This window comes from Tursiops truncatus, chromosome 16 (genome assembly GCF_011762595.2).
Source record: "Tursiops truncatus isolate mTurTru1 chromosome 16, mTurTru1.mat.Y, whole genome shotgun sequence".
In the NCBI taxonomy this organism is placed as follows: Eukaryota; Metazoa; Chordata; class Mammalia; order Artiodactyla; family Delphinidae; genus Tursiops; species Tursiops truncatus.
This window is the reverse complement of record NC_047049.1, coordinates 15,487,088-15,509,151: the sequence shown is the minus strand read 5'-3', so window position 1 is coordinate 15,509,151 and position 22,064 is coordinate 15,487,088. Positions and strand designations below refer to the sequence as shown.

Below are 22,064 nucleotides of genomic sequence, written 5' to 3'. Positions count from 1 at the left end.
TTTAAAAAGAGAAGATTGTTATTAGCTCTGTTTAGAGATAAAGATGGCTTTGATTCAATTTCTGGAGTGTTTATCTAGGGCTTTATGTGCTAGACCTTGTATAAGAGAGAAGGACAGCAGGGTCCTTATCTTTAATGAGTTCATGAACTTGGTGGTGGAGGCGGGCACACATTTAAACAATTAAAATGCAACAGGTTGGGCTTCCCTGGTGGCGCGGTGGTTGAGAGTCCACCTGCCGATGCAGGGGACACGGGTTCGTGCCCCGGTCCGGGAAGATCCCACATGCCGCGGAGCGGCTGGGCCCGTGAGCCATGGCTGCTGGGCCTGTGCGTCCGGAGCCTGTGCTCCGCAACGGGAGAGGCCACGGCAATGAGAGGCCCACGTGGCGCAAAAAAAAAAAAAAAAAAAAAAAATGCAACAGGTTATGTACCAATGTTGGCTTTTTAATTGTGACAAATGTATCACCATAATACATGATGATAACTGCGCAGTAAAGAATTTGGCTGGTGCCAGGAACACAGCAGGTGCTCAAAGAAATGCTCATTGAATGAACGAATGGCATCCATATCTTTCTTTGACTTAGTCCTTTCATTCACCTTCCTCACCTTTTCTCACGGCCATTACCTGTACCCACAACCAATGGTATCCCCAGCTCTGATCACTGATGTCAAATCACTGATTTTGCACACCACCATTGCCATTACCACCTTAATCTTTCTAGAACATTGTTTTCATCTGGTTGTCCTCCAGGTTAAGCCAAGCTCCACATTGCCAAACCCCTCAAAGCCTCCAGAGACCTGGCGCCCTTGCTCTAACTTTCCAGATTTTCTTCTCAGGACATGGAAGAACAAAGCCTTTGCTCTGTTTGGGTTCCCCCTGTGCTGTTTTTACAAGTACCCTCCCCACATTTAGACTGTCCTCCCACGTAGTAGTATCTTATTTAATTCCCGTAACAACCCTTAGGAGTAGCTATCTTCCGATTTTCAGATGAGAGCATGAAGGTTGTGAGACATCCAATAGCTTGTCCATGACTTCATGGCTAGGAAGAAGCAGGACCAGGAGTGAAACCCAAGCCCTCTGAAAGGTAGAGCCCACATTTGAAACCAGCATGCTACGCTCTCTTCTTCTGTTCCTTTCTGATTCTAAATTATCTCTAAGCTCAAGTTCTAGTCTTGTAACTTCCTTAAAGAACAATGGTTAACATTTGGATGAGCTTATTAGGTATCATGAATCTTTTAAGTACTTTACTTATATGATCCCCAGAACAACCCAATGAGAAAGGAACTATTATTATTTGTTTCAATTTCATTTATTTATTTTTGGCTGCCTTGGGTCCCCATTGCTGTGTGTGGGCTCCTCATTGTGGTGGCTTCTCTTGTCGCGGAGCATGGGTTTCAGTAGTTGTGGCATGAGGGCTCAGTAGTTATGGCACACGGGCCCAGCCGCTCCGCCGCATGTGGGATACTCCCGGACCAGGGCTCGAACCCATGTCCCCTGCACTGGCAGGCGGATTCCCAACCACTGCACCACAAGGGAAGCCCAAGAAAGGAACTATTATTGTTTCCTATTTTATAGGCAAAGAAATGCTGGCAGAGATTGAGTTCTCAAGGCCACACAGCCTGTATGTGGTAGAACTGGGATAAAAACCAGCCATCAACCTGCCCAGAACCCATATTCTTTAGCAGAAGCCTGCCAAGCCTCCTCTGCCATCCTATCCTACTGGAAGAAAGTGTCTCAAGAAGGTGGGGCTGGTCTGTTTTGAAGACCTTCCGCAAAACCCATCACCATGGAGTCAAAACACAACAGTCCATGGGTTGTATGTGTGCACGTGTTCCTGCCTTCAAGGGTTTTACATATTGGTGGAAATATCAAATGAACAGAAAAGACAGCCACCGTGAACGGTAGAGTGAAAAACGCACAGTCACAAAAAGCAAAGATTATCCTACACAAAAATTCAGAAGTCAATGCGTGAACAGTAAGTTTTTGTTTTATAAGTAGTCAGTACTTTTATCTATTTACTTATTTAATCCTACGAGGTAGGTACCTATTGCCATCCCATTTTACGGAAGAGGACCTGGAGGATGGAGAGGTCAGGAGATGGCTAGAGCCAGAGCCTGCCCCAGGCAGTCAGATGCCAGCGTCAGATCGTCACCACTCCACCTATTGTAGGGGCCTCAGCAGACAATCCCACTCAACCTGCAAATGTTTTTTTGAGAGAGAACATAGATAAAAAAAAAAAAATCATCTTGCAACTATTAAAAGCTATTGCATCAAATAGAAAAGTAAAATAATTGAAAAATTCTTCCTCCCCTTTGAAAACATGCACAGGACTGTTTATCTGAAATGATTTAAATTCAGTCCAAGCAGAGCATTTGCCCCAATACGTTAGGAGTTCCAATTGCAGTTGGAACAATGGCAATGCTGTACAGAGGGGGTAAAGGAGAGGAAGATGGGTTTGGATGTATGTGTGTGTGGGGGGTGTTCATCGCATCAATCTGCCAAACCCACACACAATCAGACACTAGTCAGACACCCTTTGAAATGGAAAGGGTGATCGTAGACAGCAACCCACTTCTGTTCAGATGCCTGAAATAGACCAGAGCCGTGCAGGAAGCAACATCCAAAGCCGATTCCCTGCCCTCTAGGTTGTCACACACAGACTCCCCCTCACGTGGCTCCTTACGCCACAAGAACCAGTCCCTCAATTACTGACAGATACATGGAATGGAGTGAAGTTAGGCCTTAAAGGAGTGTCAATAAACTTCTGGGAGAGCATCATGTTTTCTGGACATACATTTTTATTTCTAAAGAATGAATCAGCTAGACATGGGCAGTCGATTTTTTTTTATCAATTATAAAAGCAGTTTAATTGATGTTCATTGTAACCCTGTGAGGCAAAGTTTACTATTATCTCCATGCTATATAATGTTTGTTGCTTATTGAATTCAAATTGCATTAGACTGGGTGCAGCAACAGTTTTTACTAATTCAAGGGCAATAATCTTTAATTGAAGTAGTTTGTTTCTATGAATAACTTCCTGATGGTTTCTATTCACCAAACCTTGCTACACCAGGGAGGCAACTGTGGCACACAGAAAGCACACAGCCCTTGCAGGCAGACACTTGAGTAAATCCGCAGACAAGTCAGGTCACTGCTCCAAGGCTCAGCACCCCGCATCTTTGGAAATCAGACAGTGATACCTACATTATGCAATAAATATCCGGGACAGTAACATGGCATCTGGAGCCTGGGTTTGTATCCCGACTCTACCACTGTGTAACCTTGGGCAAATTATTTAACATCTATGGCCCTTTGTTTCTTCATCTGTGAAAAGGGGATAGTTTTAGTACCAACCTATAGGGTGGTTTTGAGGATTAAATGAGTTAAAATTTGTACACCAGCTACACAGTGCCTGATCACAGTGAGTACTGTGCAAATGTTTTAAGAAGAAAATAAAATAAAGGTGAGAAGAGTTACTGTAATGTGGAAGAAAGCGCCAAGCAGAGTACCCAAGACATCACAGGCACTCCACTGGGACGTCTCCCTAAATTAGAGCAACACAGACATGGTGGCCCCTGAGTAGCTGAAATTGCACCTCTACTGAGTAAGCTCTAACAGAGCCTATTTTGTGTTAATTCTCATCACATCATTGACTTGCTTCCATTGGCCACTCTTCACTTCTTCTCTCCTTCTCACACTGTCTTCACCTCCTATTCAGTGATTATGGAAAACCAGCCACAAAATGTGAAATAAAATTTCGGTTCAGAAGAGCAAACTCATTTGTGAAAGAACATTTCAAAGGAAAGAGAGGACCTTGGCTCTCTGATCTATGTCACCAACACTGTGAACATTAGCAAAGAAAAGTTTCATGATTTGCCTTTCTTTAGGAAGCTTTGCCAAGTTACATTATTTTTTTAAAAAATAAGAATCAAAGTAACATCAGTATAGTTTTAAAATATAGGGCATTTCTTAAAGAATTACAAAGAATAACCAAGTGTTTTCTAATTATGCGCCAACGAATTTCAGAAACTTGCTGAAAATTCACTTGCTCTTGTACTTGTGTGCCTGCCTCCTTTGGGTACTTTGCATGTGTGTATCCATATATAAGAGCTCTCTTTTTGACAGACACCCACACCCACGCGCCCCAGAAATGCTATTTGAGTACTTATCTAAACAGACAAGTACTTGTTGAAAATAAAAATGTTCTGACCAAAGCAATTGCACAGAGAAAAGGGATTTCATCCATTGGGAGCAAAGGAGAAAATACGATTTGGTCCAACAATTTGCACACACGCAATAACTGTTAAATCTAGCATTAGAAATGTAATGAATTTGAGTCTGATACATTTTTATACTTAGAATTTTAATTTCTTTTTTATGTGCATAACAACTATGTCATATAGGAAAAGAAAATATAGATAAAGCAAAACAATGTTTAATAAAAATTGGAATAACCATTTTGGTGGAGCTATGATTAGGAAATATGCTTCCAAATTACATGGAGGAAGAGGACTGGAAACCTTTAAAAATATCCTCCTTCTGTTTCTTAAACCAACCAATGAGGAGTATTAGATGAAACAAAAAGACAGCCCCAAACTCGCAGTCAGAAGCCCTGCCTCTAACCCTACCTTATTATTGGATAGCTTGTGTGACCTTGAATATCCTCATGGGCTGCAATATCCTCACCTATCAAGAAAGATAGTTGGACTAAAGGACTCCACTGAATTTGAGGATGCAGCCAGTCCTATAATAGGCCTATGGACATGATCTTCTGTTATAGATTGTCATCCTATCCTGGGACTCATAACATCCTCTTTTTCTTAACTAGACTGAAGAATTCCTGCAAAGTTTTTTGGTAACATACTTTCAAAGCAAGCCCTCTCAAGCAAGGGGTACCTATTCTCAACCTAGGTCACCTTCCCAATGACCTGCAGGGGGCAGAGTAGGTAAGCACAGTGAGGGACTTGAAACCGTATTAGGGGTCTTGGATAGTGTCCTGTTTTGTAGCCCTTATCCTACCCAGGCTGCTGTTATTTATTAGGAGGGCATATAAATCCACATGCTAAGGATCTGATCATGTGTGTTGAATAAGATGCACTAACACATTTATTTTCTTCTTTTCTCCCAATGGTCAAAATCCAATTTCTATGTAAATACGTTTGGTCATAACATTCTTATTTTTAACAGGTATAACTCTTCTACTTTAACAGGAGGATTTGGAAGTGCTGTTAAAAATTACAAGAAATTCCTCCGGAGCAGAAGGGGCTTATCTCATTCTTATGTGCTGAGGCTGGCAGGGTTTAAAGGCATTTGTTCTCTGAGGATGGGCACAATACACAGAAACCGAGGCAAACCTCTATCTAGTCCATGTCCTAAAGCCCCAGGAAACAGAGGGAAGGAGAGCTTCCTTGCTTGCTGTCCTGAGTTCAGAATCCCTCTCACTTCAGAGTGAACTGACCTTACCCAATGTTATTTACTACAAGAAATACTGCAATTTGCCACTATTTTTATTTGGAAGGAAGTTGGTTTTCTTTGGATTCATACAGGTCAGACAAGCCTTGTCATCAAGAATTACCAATCCCATGATGTATGGATAGCTTGTCCCATACTTTCTTCCGATCTCGCCTTGGGTGACACTTTTTAAGAGTGGTCTCCCTGATTGCCCCATACAAACACAGACCCATTGACCTGCTTTTTCTTCCTACTTTAATTTTCTTCACGTATTATATATTTTTGTACATGCATTCATTGTCTACCTGCTCCTACTAAAAAATGAGCTTCCTGAGGATTCTGAGTATGTTCTGTCCACGCCTGTATCTCTAGTGTGAATGACACACACATTGTACGTGCTCAGCAAATTATCTGTTGAGTGAATAAATGTCAGAAACCCTCCAGGTGAATAAAGAATACTTAAGGGTGATAAAGAATTATTTAAGAGTAAATAATAACCACCACATTTGCCCGAGGCACTGTGGGGATAGCTTTTCTAATACACAGAGACATCAATCACATCACCACCAAACGCTCTCACAGCTTAACCTCCATGACCAGAGAGGGGCGTTTCTGATGTAATAGTTTATAATTCTTTTTCCTTCATTTACTATCAAAATACACAGTGTGATGTCCAATTCTACTTCTGTCCTTTTGAAATAAGGGAGATGCTTCTCACTGCATGGGTTTTAGTGAAGGTTTCTCCACGCGTCACGTTTTACAATTGAAAACACCTTAGATATAGGCCTACTCTTGGCTCCGGCTACCAGAGTTTCTCAAAAAGGAAGGTACCTGCCTAAGCTACCTTTGAGGAATGAAGGAATTCATGTCAACAGGTGGCTGGGGCACTTACTGCCAGAGCAGGAGGCTTCTTTAGGGCTGGAAGACATCGGCTGTGCACACAGTTGGCAAAGGCAGTCTCTCCCATTGAACGTGACTCGGTCACCGGGTGGAAACGGGCGCCTGGAGACAGAAAGACATTGCCCTCAAGGTTACTGCAGCAATTTCATTCCTCTTCCTCACCCCTGCTTGGCTGGCCTCCGGTGCCAATTCACTGCTTCGAAGAGGAGCCAAACCATTTGAAATGCAGCCTGAAGCCAGCCAGCCAGCTGGATCCAGTCCAAACAAACACACAAACGTGCCTCATTTTGAGAGGAAAGGAGAACGCGCAGCTTCTGCGGGCAACCAGATAGTAAAATGATACCGTTCACCTCCGCTCATTAGCGGAGGGATGTTCCAACAAGTCACCTAGCAGGGCACACACAGTACAATTTTCATTTTCCAAATGGAAACACCTCCAGGAAGAAATATTTTAAATGCCATGGATTCCTATTCAAGCTTAAGGCCCTTCCCCAAGAGAACTGGTTACAGGTCAAGCATTAACTCTTTAAGTTCCCTGGACCAACGTGATAATTATGCTGAATTAGACTTGGTCCTGGACGTCTGAATGGGCGAACTAAATATCTCACAGTGCTAGGGGCCCAGTCCCTCATAAACTTGGAGAAATACGAAGATGCGATAAATATCTGTTTAAAAATTAGTATTAGCTTCTTTTCAGAAAGATATTTTCCTTTCACATTAGATATTCATCAATAACAGCACACGTTGCAAAAATATTGCCTTCTTCAGGTACGTTATCAGTTTCTTCTGCTCCCACTTCAGCAGGCAGATAGCTTTAAAAAAAGTCATTAATTAATAGCCATATGACAGTTTCCACGCCTACTTTCTTGCAACTGACCAATTTGCCAATGATCTTCATCATGAGTTTTCAAATGTGTGATTCTGTCAATCAGGAAATTTGAAACTCATAAGCCAAACATCCCCACACATCTGAGTCAGAAGCAATTTCTTAAGAACAAATTCAAGCTTCTGGACATGTTTTACGTTCACAGCTGCCTTAAGTTGCCCTTTGGCCGCCTAACAGTTGTTGATTAACCATAATGCACGCACAGATAGTAAATTTGGACTTAACTCCACAAACGTGCTTGTTGCCAGTCATCAAGGAGAGTTTTAAACTCTCACACCGCCAAATTTTAGAAGCGCTGAGTTGAGGTGGTCTCTCCTCTCCTCTTCTCTCCTGGTGCCATGTTACTTTCCGTTGCTCAGCTAAGGCCAGAGAGGTTAAGCAACTTGCGTGGATTGACCAGCTAGGGAGACCAAGCCACAGGCAGGTGCAGGTGGTATCCACCAACTCAGAACTTGCTCTGTCTTTAATAATCAAAGTCACGCTCTGGTGGATACCAACAGGCCTATCGCTTCACACTTATTAGGTAAAACCAAGCTAGCCTCCAATATGCTCTGTAAGGAGGTCCTCAGGGGGTGAAGAGTCCACAGACACAATAAGCTCAGGTTCTTTGCCTCTGATCAGGGCCAGGACCAGGGTGAGGGCAGCGAGGCACCCGAGGCAAAGCATCTAAGGAGGCCCCCGCTGTCAGAAGTGCTGCATGACCCGGGAGTAAGCACCCCTTTAAACTGTGCGCCCAGGAGCCTCCCTGGCTTCACCCTAGTCCAGGCCCTGCATCTGATCTAAGCTTCTATTTTTAAACTTGAACCCCACACAGATCCACCATGGGACAAACCAGAGTCCAGTTCTCAACAATGCGACCAGGTCTTCTGAATTTTGTTATTTCATGAATGAACCCCCCTTCATTTCCCTATGTCCTCTGCCCATATGGGTTCACTTCCTCCTGACATTTGCCTGAATGTTTGTAATAGAAGGAGAACTGGATTTACAGTCAGAACACCTGAGTTCAAATCTTGGCCTTGCGATGTGAGGATCTGGGAAAATCCCTTACACTCTGAGTCTCCAAGTCACTCATAAGTAGGGACACGAATTCCTGATTGACTCCACAGAATTGCTCAGAGGGTTAAATTAATTTCTACATGAACGCAATTTGTAAACTGTAAAGGTGGCCTCCTCAGAGGAAACTGGTGTCATTCAGAAGCAGCAACAGTGGGCACCTCTCTGCTGGCTCAAACATGCAGGGACAGGGCTACAGCTGATAAATGTTTGTCCGTTACCAACTTGAAGCAATGGTCTCTCAAGGCCAAGATCAGGAAGCCTCTTGGAGTTTACCTGGGCCAGCACCCTCCAACCTGACTGAGTCTCCTCCTCCTTGGTGGCCCTTCAGAAACCACTAAATCATCATGAGAGTTAGGAAGGAGAAAGGCTAGAAATGGATATTTTAAAGAGACCCTCCCTAGGGGATTCCAGTGACCATCCAGGTTTGGGGAATCACTTGTATGCAGTTCACAGCCTCTCACCTTACGGATGAGACAATTGCTGTGGAAAAGTTAGCTCACATAGGTCTCAAATCAGCCCAGGAAGCACGACCAGGACTCGGGTCTCCCGAATGCCAGTCCAGGCTCTTAACCAGGCTGTGAGCTACAGCCTGAAAAAGGAGAGGTCAAGAGGAAGCTTTGCTTTTGATTAAATACAGAAAAAATTTCAGCTCATTAACCCAGAATTTTTAAATTATGATTTAAAAATATATATAATTTTAAAATGGGCTAATAGTTATATAAAGTTATTAAAATAATTTGATTATGAATATTTCATCTAAATCTTATTACAATTTATCCATGTGTATTATCTTGTTAATTAATTATACAAAATCATATTTACCCTTCTAGAGTTTACATTTCTCTGGCCTAGAAACATGAAATGCTGAAAAACAAAACAAACTGAACTGAACTGTAGTTTTTACAAAGGCATAGCAAAATGGAGCGCACAGAATCAACACCATTCCAAAAGGCATGGGATTGCCTGATTAGTATGGGTCCATTAAGTAGCTGATCCTTTATTGGTGAGTCTCCTCATTATAGGAATCGAACCCATTGTAAATTCTGTAATGTGTAGCGCTCAAAACACAACAATGAACCACATTTTCCACTCACACTTCACACAGTTTCCTTCTTCTCTCTGACTGATCATTTTAATCAAGCTGCTTTGTGCAGTAAAGATCTAACCTTGGTGGATGATAGAGAGGAGGGGTTGGCAACTTTTCCCCTGAAAGATCAAATTGTAAATATATTTTTAGACTGTGCAGATCATAAGGTTTCTGTCACAACTGCTCAACTCTGCCACTGTCACTTGGAACCAGCCATAGACAATACATAAACAAACGGGCATGGCTGTGTTCCAATAAAGCTTTATTTACAAAACAGGTATTGGGTCTAATTTGGCCCATGGGGCAGTTTGCTCTCCCTGGTTATAGAGCAAATGCAACTATTTTACACACCCACTCCCACACACTGATACTTCCAAATAAGCTTCATCTTTCCAAGTATTTATGCCATTTCCTCCCATGTTTCCATTGCTCAAAATGTCTCAAGATCTAGAGCTGCTTTCAGATTTGGTTTCAAGGCACTTAAAATCAGTCACATTATTTAGTGGAGGATATCACATATAAAGTTTCCTAAGTAAATTACTTTTTGACTAAGCCTGATAACACACTAGGAAAATAAAAACATCTAAAGGTGCATCAGAAAAAAATATTTTAAGACAAATGTGTGATATCACTTTTATGTGGAATCTAAAAAAAATGATACAAATGAATTTATTTACAAAACAGAAATAGACTCACAGACATAGAAAACAAATTTATGGTTACCGAGGGGGAGGGATAAATTAGGAATTAACAGATACAAACTACTATATATAAAATAGATAAACAACAAGGTCCTACTGTATAGCACAGGGAACTATATTCAATATCGTGTAATAATCTATAATGGAAAAGAATATGAAAAAGATATATGTGTATATTTGTATAACTGAATCACCTTGCTGTACACCTGGAACTAACACAACACTGTAAATCAAACTGTACTTCAATAAAAAAATTTTTTTTTAAAGAAAAGATATTTTAAGACTAAGTACAACTCAAGGGACTTCCCTGGTGGTCCAGTAGTTAAGACTCAACACTCCCAATGCAGGGGGCCCGGGTTCAATCCCTGGTCAGGGAACTAGATCCCACATGCGGCAGCTAAAAGATCCTATATGCCACAGCTAAGACCAGGCACAGCCAAAATAAATACTAAAAAAAAAAAAAAAAAAAAGAGACTAAGTACAACTCAAGACCAAAGCGCACATTCCAAGCTTTGACAGCAGAACCCAGCGCTTCTCTGTTGGGGAAAGCCACACTTACTTGCAGATCGTACAAGCAAAGCAGTTGGGATGGTAGGTCTTGCCCAGGGCGGTCACCACCTCTCCTTCCACAAACTCCCCGCAGCCATGGCAGCGCGTGCCATACATCCTCTGGTAGTCCAGGGTGCAGAGATACTCTCCGTTCTTTATGAAGAAGCCCCCTTGGGCCAGGTCACAGCCACACACTGTGGACAGACAAGTTCACATCTGGTCATCATGTGCCAAGCTGCTGGGCAGCAGTGCCTTCTACTGCATGCTGCTAACTTACTCTATGATCTCAGCAGTATGGGGTTTGGGAGGGGGGGACTGGTACAAAGAGCTATTTATTGTTGGGCTCTGATTCTCTCTTGCCTCCCTCCCCTTTTGCTTCCCTCCCCTTTGGGAGCTATGCAATGTCTCATGCAAGTAAAATCCATTGGCTAGGGCTCCACAGCTTCTGTGATATGTCTAAGATTCAGAGATAATCAGTCTTTGATGGAAAGATACCTTTGGTTCACGCGGTCTCAAATATGAACAAAACTGTCTCTTGCAGTGCTATTCAGGAAAGCACGGCTTGCCCACACAACTGCTTGGTTTGGACCAAAAACTGTTACTGAGCTGAGTAATAAATTCCCACTACACCAAAAGCTGAAATGTCCAGTGTCTATTTTTTCACACTCTGGGAATACTTTCCCATAGTTCTAAACAATTCAGACGTTTAATTTTCTCTTTGTGCAGTAAATAGGATAAGTCCATTATTTATATATTACAGAGAGAGATAAAAATGAACAAGCAGAAGAGGAAAGAAAAGGGAACATGTCCAAGATAAAACTGTCATTCAGGACCTCAGCACACGCAAAAGAGGCTGCTTTGCTGTGTCTGGATTTTGGCGTCTCTTTCAAAACTGTGCAGCTATGAATTACGGAGATGGTGCAAAAAAAAGCAGGTCCTGGGATTCCAGGTGTGCATGTTCAGGCAAGACCAGAGCAGGACTCAGCAACTGGTCCAAAAATAAAGCCAAAGGCAGCCTCTGCGAGTAAAGATTTTCCACTGCCAAGTGACTGGGAAGCAACACTAAAGCTGGAAATCTCCATTCTTAACCTCTCTATCCCCAAGTTTGGATGACACTTCAGGGCCTTGGGCAAAGAATCCAGGATTTGTCCTGATTATTCCTGCAAGCAGTTGGTATGGGCACTCAGCTGGGGTAGGGACGAGGTGAGTTCAGTCACTAAATTGCTTTCCTAAGGACCTACTGGAACACATGGTAACTTCCCATGACACATGAACACATCTAGATGAACTAGTGTTGAGCACAGTAAGATTCTGACAGAATCTTACCGCCCCACCCTCAGTTAGCGGTCTCTACTAACGGCAAACTACTAAAGATACTCAGGGTGACGCAGAACCTACAACAAGCTTTCCACTGTGGGTTCATCTGTCTTTGTTTAGATCAACACTCCACAGCTATGACCTCCTTCTTTGCAATTTATAATCAAGTAACCCAAGATGATGGCCTGAGTCCGTCATGCCTGAAAATGACCACCATATAACCCTACTGTGACCACATTACCTGGAAACCAGCTTGTTCATCACCTGCCGCCTCCCTAACCTGCCAGTCCCCCACTGCTCCCACACCTGCCTTTTCCTTACCAAGTGGTCCTGTGGGTCGAGGGAACTCAAGTATGGACTAAGCCTACTCCACCTGCAAATTCCTTCAACAACAATAAACACAATCCTGAGGCCACAGGACACCTTAGAGTTCTTTCTTCAATATTTTCCTATGTATTCTTTTTTATTTTCCCACAAGATGACAAAGCACTTCATGGGTAAGAGTCCTCAGCTTCACTTCTTTTGATTTGTCTTTAGGGACCTCCAACCATGGTATCTGATATAACACCGGGAACCAATTTTTGAATTATTATAAATTGAATCCAGCCTCAAACTTGGCAAATTCCCACTGGTTTCACTCCTCAGTGGCATCAATCAGTTCCAACGACTCAGTTGCTCTTCCAAACTTGGGTATTTCTCAAAACCACGAAAGGTAACAAAATAAGGCATTTGGACTGCTAGTAATTCCCTTCAGTCTCTCTTCCAATCACCTAAGGTAGACAGAATGTAAAAATTCACAGATCCTTTATAAAAAGATCTGGTAGCAATAGGGTAATTATGGTAATACAGATTGTTGAGACAGCTTCAAAGCTAATTCTAAATATTTTAGAAATCCCTGTGTTCACCGCTTCCTTAGGGAACCTCTGCAGCCTCTCTAGTTCACAGGGTTTTGTGAAGTCGACACATCCTGTCCTTTAATAATAAAATCTTAGTTTATATGAACCTAATATAGCCTTAAAAAATGACTTTTTAATGACTGTTGAGAGATGCCAAACTAAAAGCAAACTGTGCCTCTTCGCAGTTTGATTATTTGATTTGGCTTAGTCCTTTTTTTTTTTTTTTGCGGTACACGGGCCTCTCACTGCTGTGGCCTCTCCCGTTGCGGAGCACAGGCTCCGGACGCGCAGGCTCAGCGGCCATGGATCACGGGCCCAGCCGCTCCGCGGCATGTGGGATCTTCCCGGACCGGGGCACGAACCCATGTCCCCTGCATCGGCAGGCGGACTCTCAACCACTGCGCCACCAGGGAAGCCCCTCTCTAGCTCATTTTATCCTTGAAATATTCTGGTGAATGGGAACTATTTTTTTTTTTTCTTTTTTTTTGCGGTACGCGGGCCTCTCACTGTTGGCGGCCTCTCCCATTGCGGAGCACAGGCTCCGGACGCACAGGCTCAGTGGCCATGGCTCAAGGGCCCAGCCGCTCGGCGGCATGTGGGATCCTCCCGGACCGGGGCATGAACCCGCGTCCCCTGCATCGGCAGGCGGACTCTCAACCACTGCGCCACCAGGGAAGCCTTGGCTTAGTCCTTAAATTCAAAGCAGTGGCCCACATTGGCTTACCAAACTGAACCACTGTTTCCGGTGGTTTATACACAAGGAAACCAGTGTTTGAAAACGGACTCACAGAGGCAGGGGCCATGAAAGGCACACACAGCAAGCAGTGAGAAGGAACGTCTGTACTGCTCAGACCTAAGAGTACTTAACGTTATTACATTTCCTAAGACTGGACTAGTTGGGACGTAATCTCAGACTCTTCCCTCTCCAGGCTTTACTTGCCTGTTCCTCCTCTGACCACAACTTCTCAGTCTCCTTGGCCAGACCCCTAAATGCAAGTAACTCCCATGGATGTCACCTCCTTCCTCTAGAATACAAGGCCTCCCTGGGAACAGGTCTCATCCACTCTCAGAGCTTCAACTATGACTTTATGTGAAGGATTCTCAAATCTGTGTCTTTATCTGTGATGCCTTCCCCAAGCTGGGCAGAGACGGCAACCTAACTCAAACACAGCATCGTCAAAACAAACTCTACCCTCTCAGCTTCTCTGCCATCTCTTCTGAAACATTCTGCTATTCCCACTTTTAATAAAATGGCAGCGCTATGCATTCTCCCACTCTTACACCAAAATTTTCAACTGTCCACTAAATCCAATCCATTTTCCCAAGAAAACATTTCTTTGATCCATTTCCCTCCTCTGCCTTCTTGCCATCTTTACTCAGGTCCTGGCCTTCAGCATCACTTTCTTGTATTAAAACAACCTTATTATAACAGTTTGTGTACTGGCAAAAAAAAAAAACCCAAACCTGGGAACAACTCAAATTTCCATCAGCAGAGCAATAGTTGGATAAGTTACGCTATATCCAGTCTATGGAGTTTGTATTAAAAAGAATGGGTTAGATCAATATCTGTAACCTAGAGGCCCGTCCGGGACATATTATTAAAAGAGAAAATTTCACAAAGAATTTTAATAATCCCTTTTTTAAAAAGTCTACTTATGTTTTTATGAACGAGGAAAAGTGAGTTAAGACAAACATAGGGTTATTAAATGGGTTATCTCAGTAGGATGAAGAATTGTTAACTTTTTCTTCACATAACTATGTGTCAGCTCACTTTTTAAAATTAGTTAATTTTGCTCATACACACATAACATAAAATGGACCATCTTAACCATTTTTAAGTGTATAGTTCAGTGACATTTAGCACATTCACACAGTTGTGCAGTCACCACCCCCATGCCTCCACAGGACATCTTTCATCTTGCAAAACTGAAACTCTGGACCCATAAAACAATAACTCCTCATTCTCCCTCCCTCCCCCCAGCCCCTGGCAACCGCCACTCTACTTGCTGTCTCTAAGAATCTGACTATTCTTGGTGCCTATACAGGTAGAAGCTCACTTTAATAATAAGATGTTAAGGAAAATTATCCAAACCTTGTAAACAAGGTGAGGGAGAGAAGCGTGTTCCTCCAGTGTCATGCCGGAGTATTAACAGCTCACACAGAATTATTTCATGACCCAGGGCACTGGATCTGTGTTTGACAAGCTCTTTACTACTAATTAAAAGCCTGGACTTTGAAAGTTAACCATAACTTGTAGATTCTTGTTCGGTAGCTGTGCAGATGATTTCTGTCCAGATTTACTCTCCTGTTAGACTGCTAACCAGTTTTATATCTAACCCTGGCATCTTATCCCAACATCTTTTCTTGAATGCCTTTAAACCCATTCCTTTGGTTCTCCTTTGAACCAGCTTTACATTCTGCTAGTTCCTTCATTAATGAATTGACTAAATCTCTGGTACATGTTCATTCCATATTTGTATGAGAGTCATGTATTTAACTTTTTGAAAACTACACTTTGACAAAGGAGTTACTCTTTTTAACCAAAAATATCTAAAGGTGAACATTTTAAAAATTAAAAAAAATTTTTGGTCTATTTTATATTAACAGTTTTGCTGAAAATACTTTTCACTGGTGGCGCAAAGTAAAACTTTCCCATCCAAATGATCACACAATCCCAATTTAAGGTCGAAATTCAGTAGAGGCTCTATTTAGGTTTTTAACTCTGGATGCTCCATTTGTCTTTGCTTTGGTTGAAAGTTAACATATGCCCAGGGAAAAGCATAGATTCCTTTCATAAAAAAATAGAGCTGCTACTTGAGGACACAGGGAGGGGGAAGGGTAAGCTGGGACGAAGTGAGAGAGTGGCATGGACATATATAAACTAACAAATGTAAAATAGATAGCTGGTGGGAAGCAGCCGCATAGCACAGGGAGATCAGCTCAGTGCTTTGTGACCACCTAGAGGGGTGGGATAGGGAGGGTGGGAGGGAGACGCAAGAGGGAGGAGATATGGGGATATATGTATATGTATAGCTGATTCACTTCGTTAGAAAGCAGAAACGAACACACCATTGTAAAGCAATTATACTCCAATAAAGACGTTAAAAAAAAATAGAGCTGCCAGTGAAAGAGATTAATCAAGTGCTTTGTTCTCATGATCAATTATTTAAAACGTGTCCCACTCAAGGCCCCCCTGAATCTTGCCTGCTTTGCTATCACTAAAGCATGACCACAAACAGTCATATGTCTTGTAGATGTTACACCCTTGAATTAATTCTCTGCAAACCAAGGAATTCCATTAACTAGTTAAGAAGGAATATGTACATTGAAGCAATTTTATATAAAAGTTGTGAAAATAGTAACAGCACATTTAAAAATCTTACATCTTTTAAAAAAAGTTAACAGGAGCTGCTTGTGTTGTAAAAATACCACAGAACAGGAGGGGAACAAAGTATGGAGGTGTCAAATAAGGGTGAAAACAGCATAGTATTCTAGCGGCATGAACAGGGTTGTAGTAGCAACTATTTCTTCAACTTTCTAAAAACAGCAGTTACTTTTTATGTTGCAACAAATTCATTTCAGAGACATTCCATCTGTCAACTAGTTCATACCGCCAGAAACTTAGGAGAATAGGTAATATTTAAAACTCTGCCCAAAGGTTGCTTGGAGGTAAAATGCAAGAGACATTTTCTTCATCTAGATCAAGAGATTGAACATCTCTGCCGGTCTCACTGGTGTTTTAATCATTTTATCCTAGTGAGAGAGGGAGGGATGTCAAGCAAACATGATCAGTTTAGTTTTGAGCAACATAAGAATTCTAATTGGGGGCCTGGAGCCTTAGGTGGGTTCTTTCTTCTCTTTTCTAGGGCAGGTGCTGGTTTTGTGGTCTGGCACTCTGCCAGCTGGTCAGCCCATCACAGGGCATGAAGAGCCCTTCTGAACTTGCCCCAGGGAAATGAAGGCTTTTCATGGCAGGATCTGGCTTACACCTGCTCATTTCTGGCGATAAGGGCCATGTGCTTGCTTTCCTTCTTTCTTTCTTTCTTTTCCTTTCTTCCTTTCTTTCCTTCTTATTTTCTTTCCTTCTTTCTTTCTTATTTTTTACATTACTTTTATTTTTTCTTCCAGTTTTATTGAGATATAATTGACATACGGCGCTGTACAAATTTAAGTGTACGGCATAGTGATCTGATTTACATACATCATGAAATTATTATCACAATAAGTTTAGTAAACATCCATTACCTCATATAGATACAAAATGAAAGAAATAGAATTTTTTTTTCTTGTGATGAGAACTCTTAGGATTCACTCTTTTAATAACTTTCACATACAACACACAGCAGTGTTAACTATATTTATCAGGTTGTACATTACATCACTAGCACTTATTTATCTTATAACTGGGAGTTTGTACCTTTTTATTGCCTTCATCCAACTCCCCCTCACCCCACCCCCACCTCTGGTAACCACAAATCTGATCTCTTTCTCTATGAATATGTGTGTTTGTTTTAGAAGTACAATTGACCTACAACACTATTCTAGTCATTTATTTTTTAAAATAAATTTATTTTATTTATTTTATTTTTGGCTGCACTAGGTCTTCGCTGCTGCATGCAGGCTTCTCATTGCCGTGGCTTCTCTTCTTGCAGAGCACGGGCTCTAGGCACGCAGGCTTCAGTAGTTGTGGCACATGGGCTCAGCAGTTGTGGCTTGCACGCTCTAGAGCACAGGCTCAATAGCTGTGGCCCACGGGCTTAGTTGCTCCAGAATGTGGGATCTTCCCAGACCAGGGATCAAACCCGTGTCCCCTGCATCGGCAGGTGGATTCTTAACCACTGCACCACCAGGGAAGCCCACTATGCTAGTTCTTGTAACTCAACTTAGTGATTTGATATTTCTATACATTTCAAAATGACCACCACAATAAGTCCAGTTACAATCTGTCACCACAGGAAGATATTACATAATTATTGACTATATTCCCCACACTGTACATTTCATACTGGTGACTCATTTATTTTGCAGCTGGAAGTTTGCACCTCTTAATCTCCATCACCTATTTATCTTCTCCCCCTTCAACCCTCCCCCAAGCATCCACCTGTTTGTTCTCTGTATCTATGACTCTGTTTCTGTTTTGTTATTTGCTATTTGTTCATTTGTTTTGTTTTTAGATTCCACACAAAAGTGAAATCATACAGTATTTGTCTTTCTCTGTCTGACTTATTTCACTTAGCATAACGTCCTCCAGTCCCATCCATGTTGTCACAAATGGCAAGATTTCGTTCTCTTTTATGGCTGAGTAATATTCCATTGTGTATGTACATCACATCTTTTTTATCCATTCACCCATTGATGGGCATTTCGGTTGCGTCTATACTTTGACTACTGTAAATAATGCTGCAATGAGCATAGGGGTGCATGTGTCCTTTCTTTTTTTAAATTGAAGTATAGTTGATTTACAGTGTTGTGTTAATTGTTACTGTACAGCAAAGTGATTCAGTTATGGGTGCAGGTATCTTTTCTAATTAGTGTTTTTGTTTCCTTCAGATAAATATCCAGGAGTGGGATTGCTGGATCATATGGTAGATCTGTTTTTAGTTTTCTGAGGAACCTCCATATTGTTTTCCATAGTGGCCACACCAATTTACATTCCCGTCAACAGCATATGAGGGTTCCCTTTTTTCCACACCCTAAAAGGGCTATGTGCTATAGAAGTTCTGCTTTACAGGTGAAACCCTGTTCTATCCGGCCTGGGCCAGCACTAGCCCCGCCTCCTCTTAGGCTGTCATGTGCAGAAGCAGGGCTGGGACGGACGCAGGGTACGCAACTCTCAAACACTTCATGGGTGGATCTGCCCTGTGAATATCACATACTTCCCACCCTCTTCATCCATCCTCTACTCCAACTAAATTTTAAAAGAATTTTATTTCATCCAAGATGTTATTCTATTCATTTCCTCAAACCCTTTTTTCACAGAAAATACAAAGGTAGACTTTGACATAGCATCTTCTCAAACCACTCCCAATTCTATTACAGTGTCTCAGGGGTCTCACTGAATCAGATTCTGCTCTGAAATCCAGAGCAGTGTGTTTGAAATTACCACACACTGTAGCTCCAAAGTACTACATGCTGTCGCCCAGAGTTCAAAATAGCTGAACAGAGACTCATAAACAATAATAAGAGGGGGCAGCTTCCACTAAAAATAACCATTAGCTGATGCATCACCCTGGAAGCAAACACTAAGCCTCAAAAACATATTTAAATAGTTTGCACCTTAACTTCTAAATGCTCATCGAAATCAATGATCATTTCTGGGAAAGAAGGTAGTTAGAAGTCCAACCAGATGGCAAAATGAGACCCCAAAGCCAGGCATTTGAGGGGCTGTATTAATTCCAAGTTTGAATTTACAATAATAACTAAAGAGACTTGGCTGAAAAGGAAACATTTAGGAACCTCTTTTATTAATAAAATCTTCAACTACAAAGTAAGTTTGTTTTTAATGCTTGTTGTGGATTAATTATGTTAATCCACATTAATTATAACCAGCTCAAATAACAAAGATATCATCCAGAATAATATCTCTCACTCAGTGTACTGTTTTGTTTTGGTTTTGGCCCATAACCCAAAACAAGTATTAAAGTCTTCTCTGATAGCATAGATTACTTAATAATTAGGAAAGATCATGCATAAATGCTGCAAATGTGCACAAGGAAGAAATGAGAGGCTGGTCAGACTTAATAGGACCTTGCTTATCCCAGGTAAGCCTACCTCAGACTAGGCCACCCACTGGAATTTTGGGCCCACAGGTAAATTTTAAGATCTATATTCTCTCCTCTCCCTTTCCCTTTTTCAGTCCCCAGAAAGAGCTCAGTCATGTATCTTTGCCTTTTATGAACTCCCAGACACTAAGGACAGAGCCTCCATGAGAATCATATGTGTATCTATAAGCTGACCCTGCAGAAGACAGATAAAGGCACAGATGCATAGCCATTTTTACCAGCAACCACAAAAAAGCAGTTAGCATGGGGTCTGTTAACCCTCTTAATGGGCTCTTTTTCTCTGGTTTCTCCCGCCCAATCTACCCTGCACACCTTCTCCCAAGTATTATGGTAAAAGATCTCCTGCTTCACTCTGCAAACATGCTGACCTTGCATCTAAGGCCCTGGCATCTACCAAACATTCATCTGACTCTTCTTGATCATCAGGGCTTTATTCCAGTCAAACTGACCCTCCCATCCCCCTGCCAGATAGACACCTCCTCCACCTCCTGCCAACACCCATACCAAGCCCAGCCAGCCTCCCAGGCCCCACTCAAGTTTGACCTTGTGATGAAGCTGATGGCTTCTTCCAGTCCCCTCTGGCTCTGCTTTCTCTGGGCTCAGAACAATTATTAACGTTTGACTCTTAATATATGTTATCTTGTACCTTATACTGCCATTGAGATTTTCTCCTTATCTCAGTTGCAAGCTTACTGAAGGCAAATACCACTTCTTATGCTGTTTTATATCTTCCATGATACTTAGAGAGATGGAAACTTATTGTCCCTTTCCTCCTATTTCATATTGCTTTAAACCAGGACAGTGTGGGCAGAACCAAGTTGCCCTGGCACAGCATAAAGAAAGAGCCAGTAATCCTGCCTTTGCTTCTGCAAGTACCAAATTGGCATCAAAATAGTGGCGCCAAGGTAGTAATTCCACCCTCTCTCAAATTCTTGAGTCTTTTAAGACTCTGAACTTCCTTCACAACTGAAATTGACTGTAACTCAACAACTCAAGAGACCATTTCAATTCACATGTGCTATGTGTAGGGTCACACTACAGCTCTGCTTTGTGCTCACAATACCAAGAAGGTCCTGATTACAGAGAATAAGACTGTGACTGGTTATGTCCTCCATAATTTAAGGTGCATGAAAAGAAACGAGAATGGGATCACAGAGTAGCAACAGGAGTAATTAAAGGGCTGGGAGAGAACATCTAAGGAAAAAAAAAAGGTAAATGGAATTGGGATTAGACCAAAGAAAAGAGGTCAGGGTAATTATGGTCTTTAAGTGTATGGTGGGTTATTTTAAGGAAATCAATAATCAGCTCTTTTCCATCTAAAGGACAAACTGGGGAAACATTTGCTTTACATGTACCAAGAGATCTAGGTTAGATAAGCTTATAGCTATAACCATAGAGGTGATTACAAATGAGAACAGGCTCTTGAAAGAGGCTATACTATATCTATGGTTAGAAAATATTTATGACAGAATAAATGGCCTTTCCATTCAGGATAGAAGAGCACTTACACTTTTCGGTATGGACAATGTGATAATGTTACTTTCTTGACCCATACAGCTAGATCAAATCACAGAGATACATTACAATGAAAAAAGCATCAAATTTATCATTTTATCAGCACCTAAAGTACCATTTTGGAAACGAGATATAAACATGAAGAGTTAGTTCTTATAGCATATAAATTAGATAATATAATTTTACTTAAAAAAAAACTAAACACAGAAAACTCTTCATCTGTGTATTCAACCCACACACCCCTCGGTTTTCATCCACTTTACTCCATGAAATCCTTGCACTTATAAATACACATACTCTACATGGAATGATCCTTGTCTGGTAAACATCTTATAAACCTGAAGATGGCAAAAATGGAAAGTGCTATTGGAGATGGGATGCTTTTCCCAAGCCCTTTCACAGAACCCTGTCTTTAAAGACTAATTCTTGAAAATTATATTGCAATTCATTGACATAAGTAGAAGTTGTTACCCAGATTTTCTAATAGTTTTAGATAAACACTTTAAAAATAATTTTGATGTTCATGGGCTATGAACATCAAAAGGTAGCATTTCCCACACCCTCTAACACACAGTTAAGACTCTCATTGCGAAGTGGCAACAGTCTCTATTAAGACATATTCTGTATGCAGACTTCTGCCAATGCTATCTTGAGAGATGAGCTCATGTGATCTGATTTTTAAAAATTTCCACAGACGTCCAATGTTCAGAAGTCTTTTTAAAACTATGTGGCTATAAATAACATACAACACTAGTTCCATTTTTGAAATGGAATAAAGTGACTCTAATTAATGTTTAAAATGCCATCTTTCAAATGACAGTAGGAGGGTTATGGCTCCATTCATTTCCGGCAGGAAGCTTGCTTCCCCAAATGAAGGCCAGCGTCAACTCCAGACACACCCCTGTCTCCACCACCTTGAACAAA

General features: G+C 41.6%; 1 protein-coding gene across 3 annotated transcripts in view; it reads right to left on the bottom strand.

Moving 5' to 3' along the window:
• ABLIM1 (actin binding LIM protein 1) overlaps nt 1–22,064 on the bottom strand; it is a 317,822-nt gene that overhangs the window by 112,365 nt on the left and 183,393 nt on the right. For all 3 annotated transcript variants that reach the window (XM_033841728.2, XM_033841732.2, XM_073793954.1), the window contains exons 3-4: nt 10,641–10,824; nt 6,344–6,453 (exon numbers count right to left, since the gene is read on the bottom strand). In XM_033841728.2, the coding sequence (XP_033697619.2) occupies nt 6,344–6,453; nt 10,641–10,824 (294 nt within the window). The remainder of the gene's footprint in view (nt 1–6,343; nt 6,454–10,640; nt 10,825–22,064) is intronic.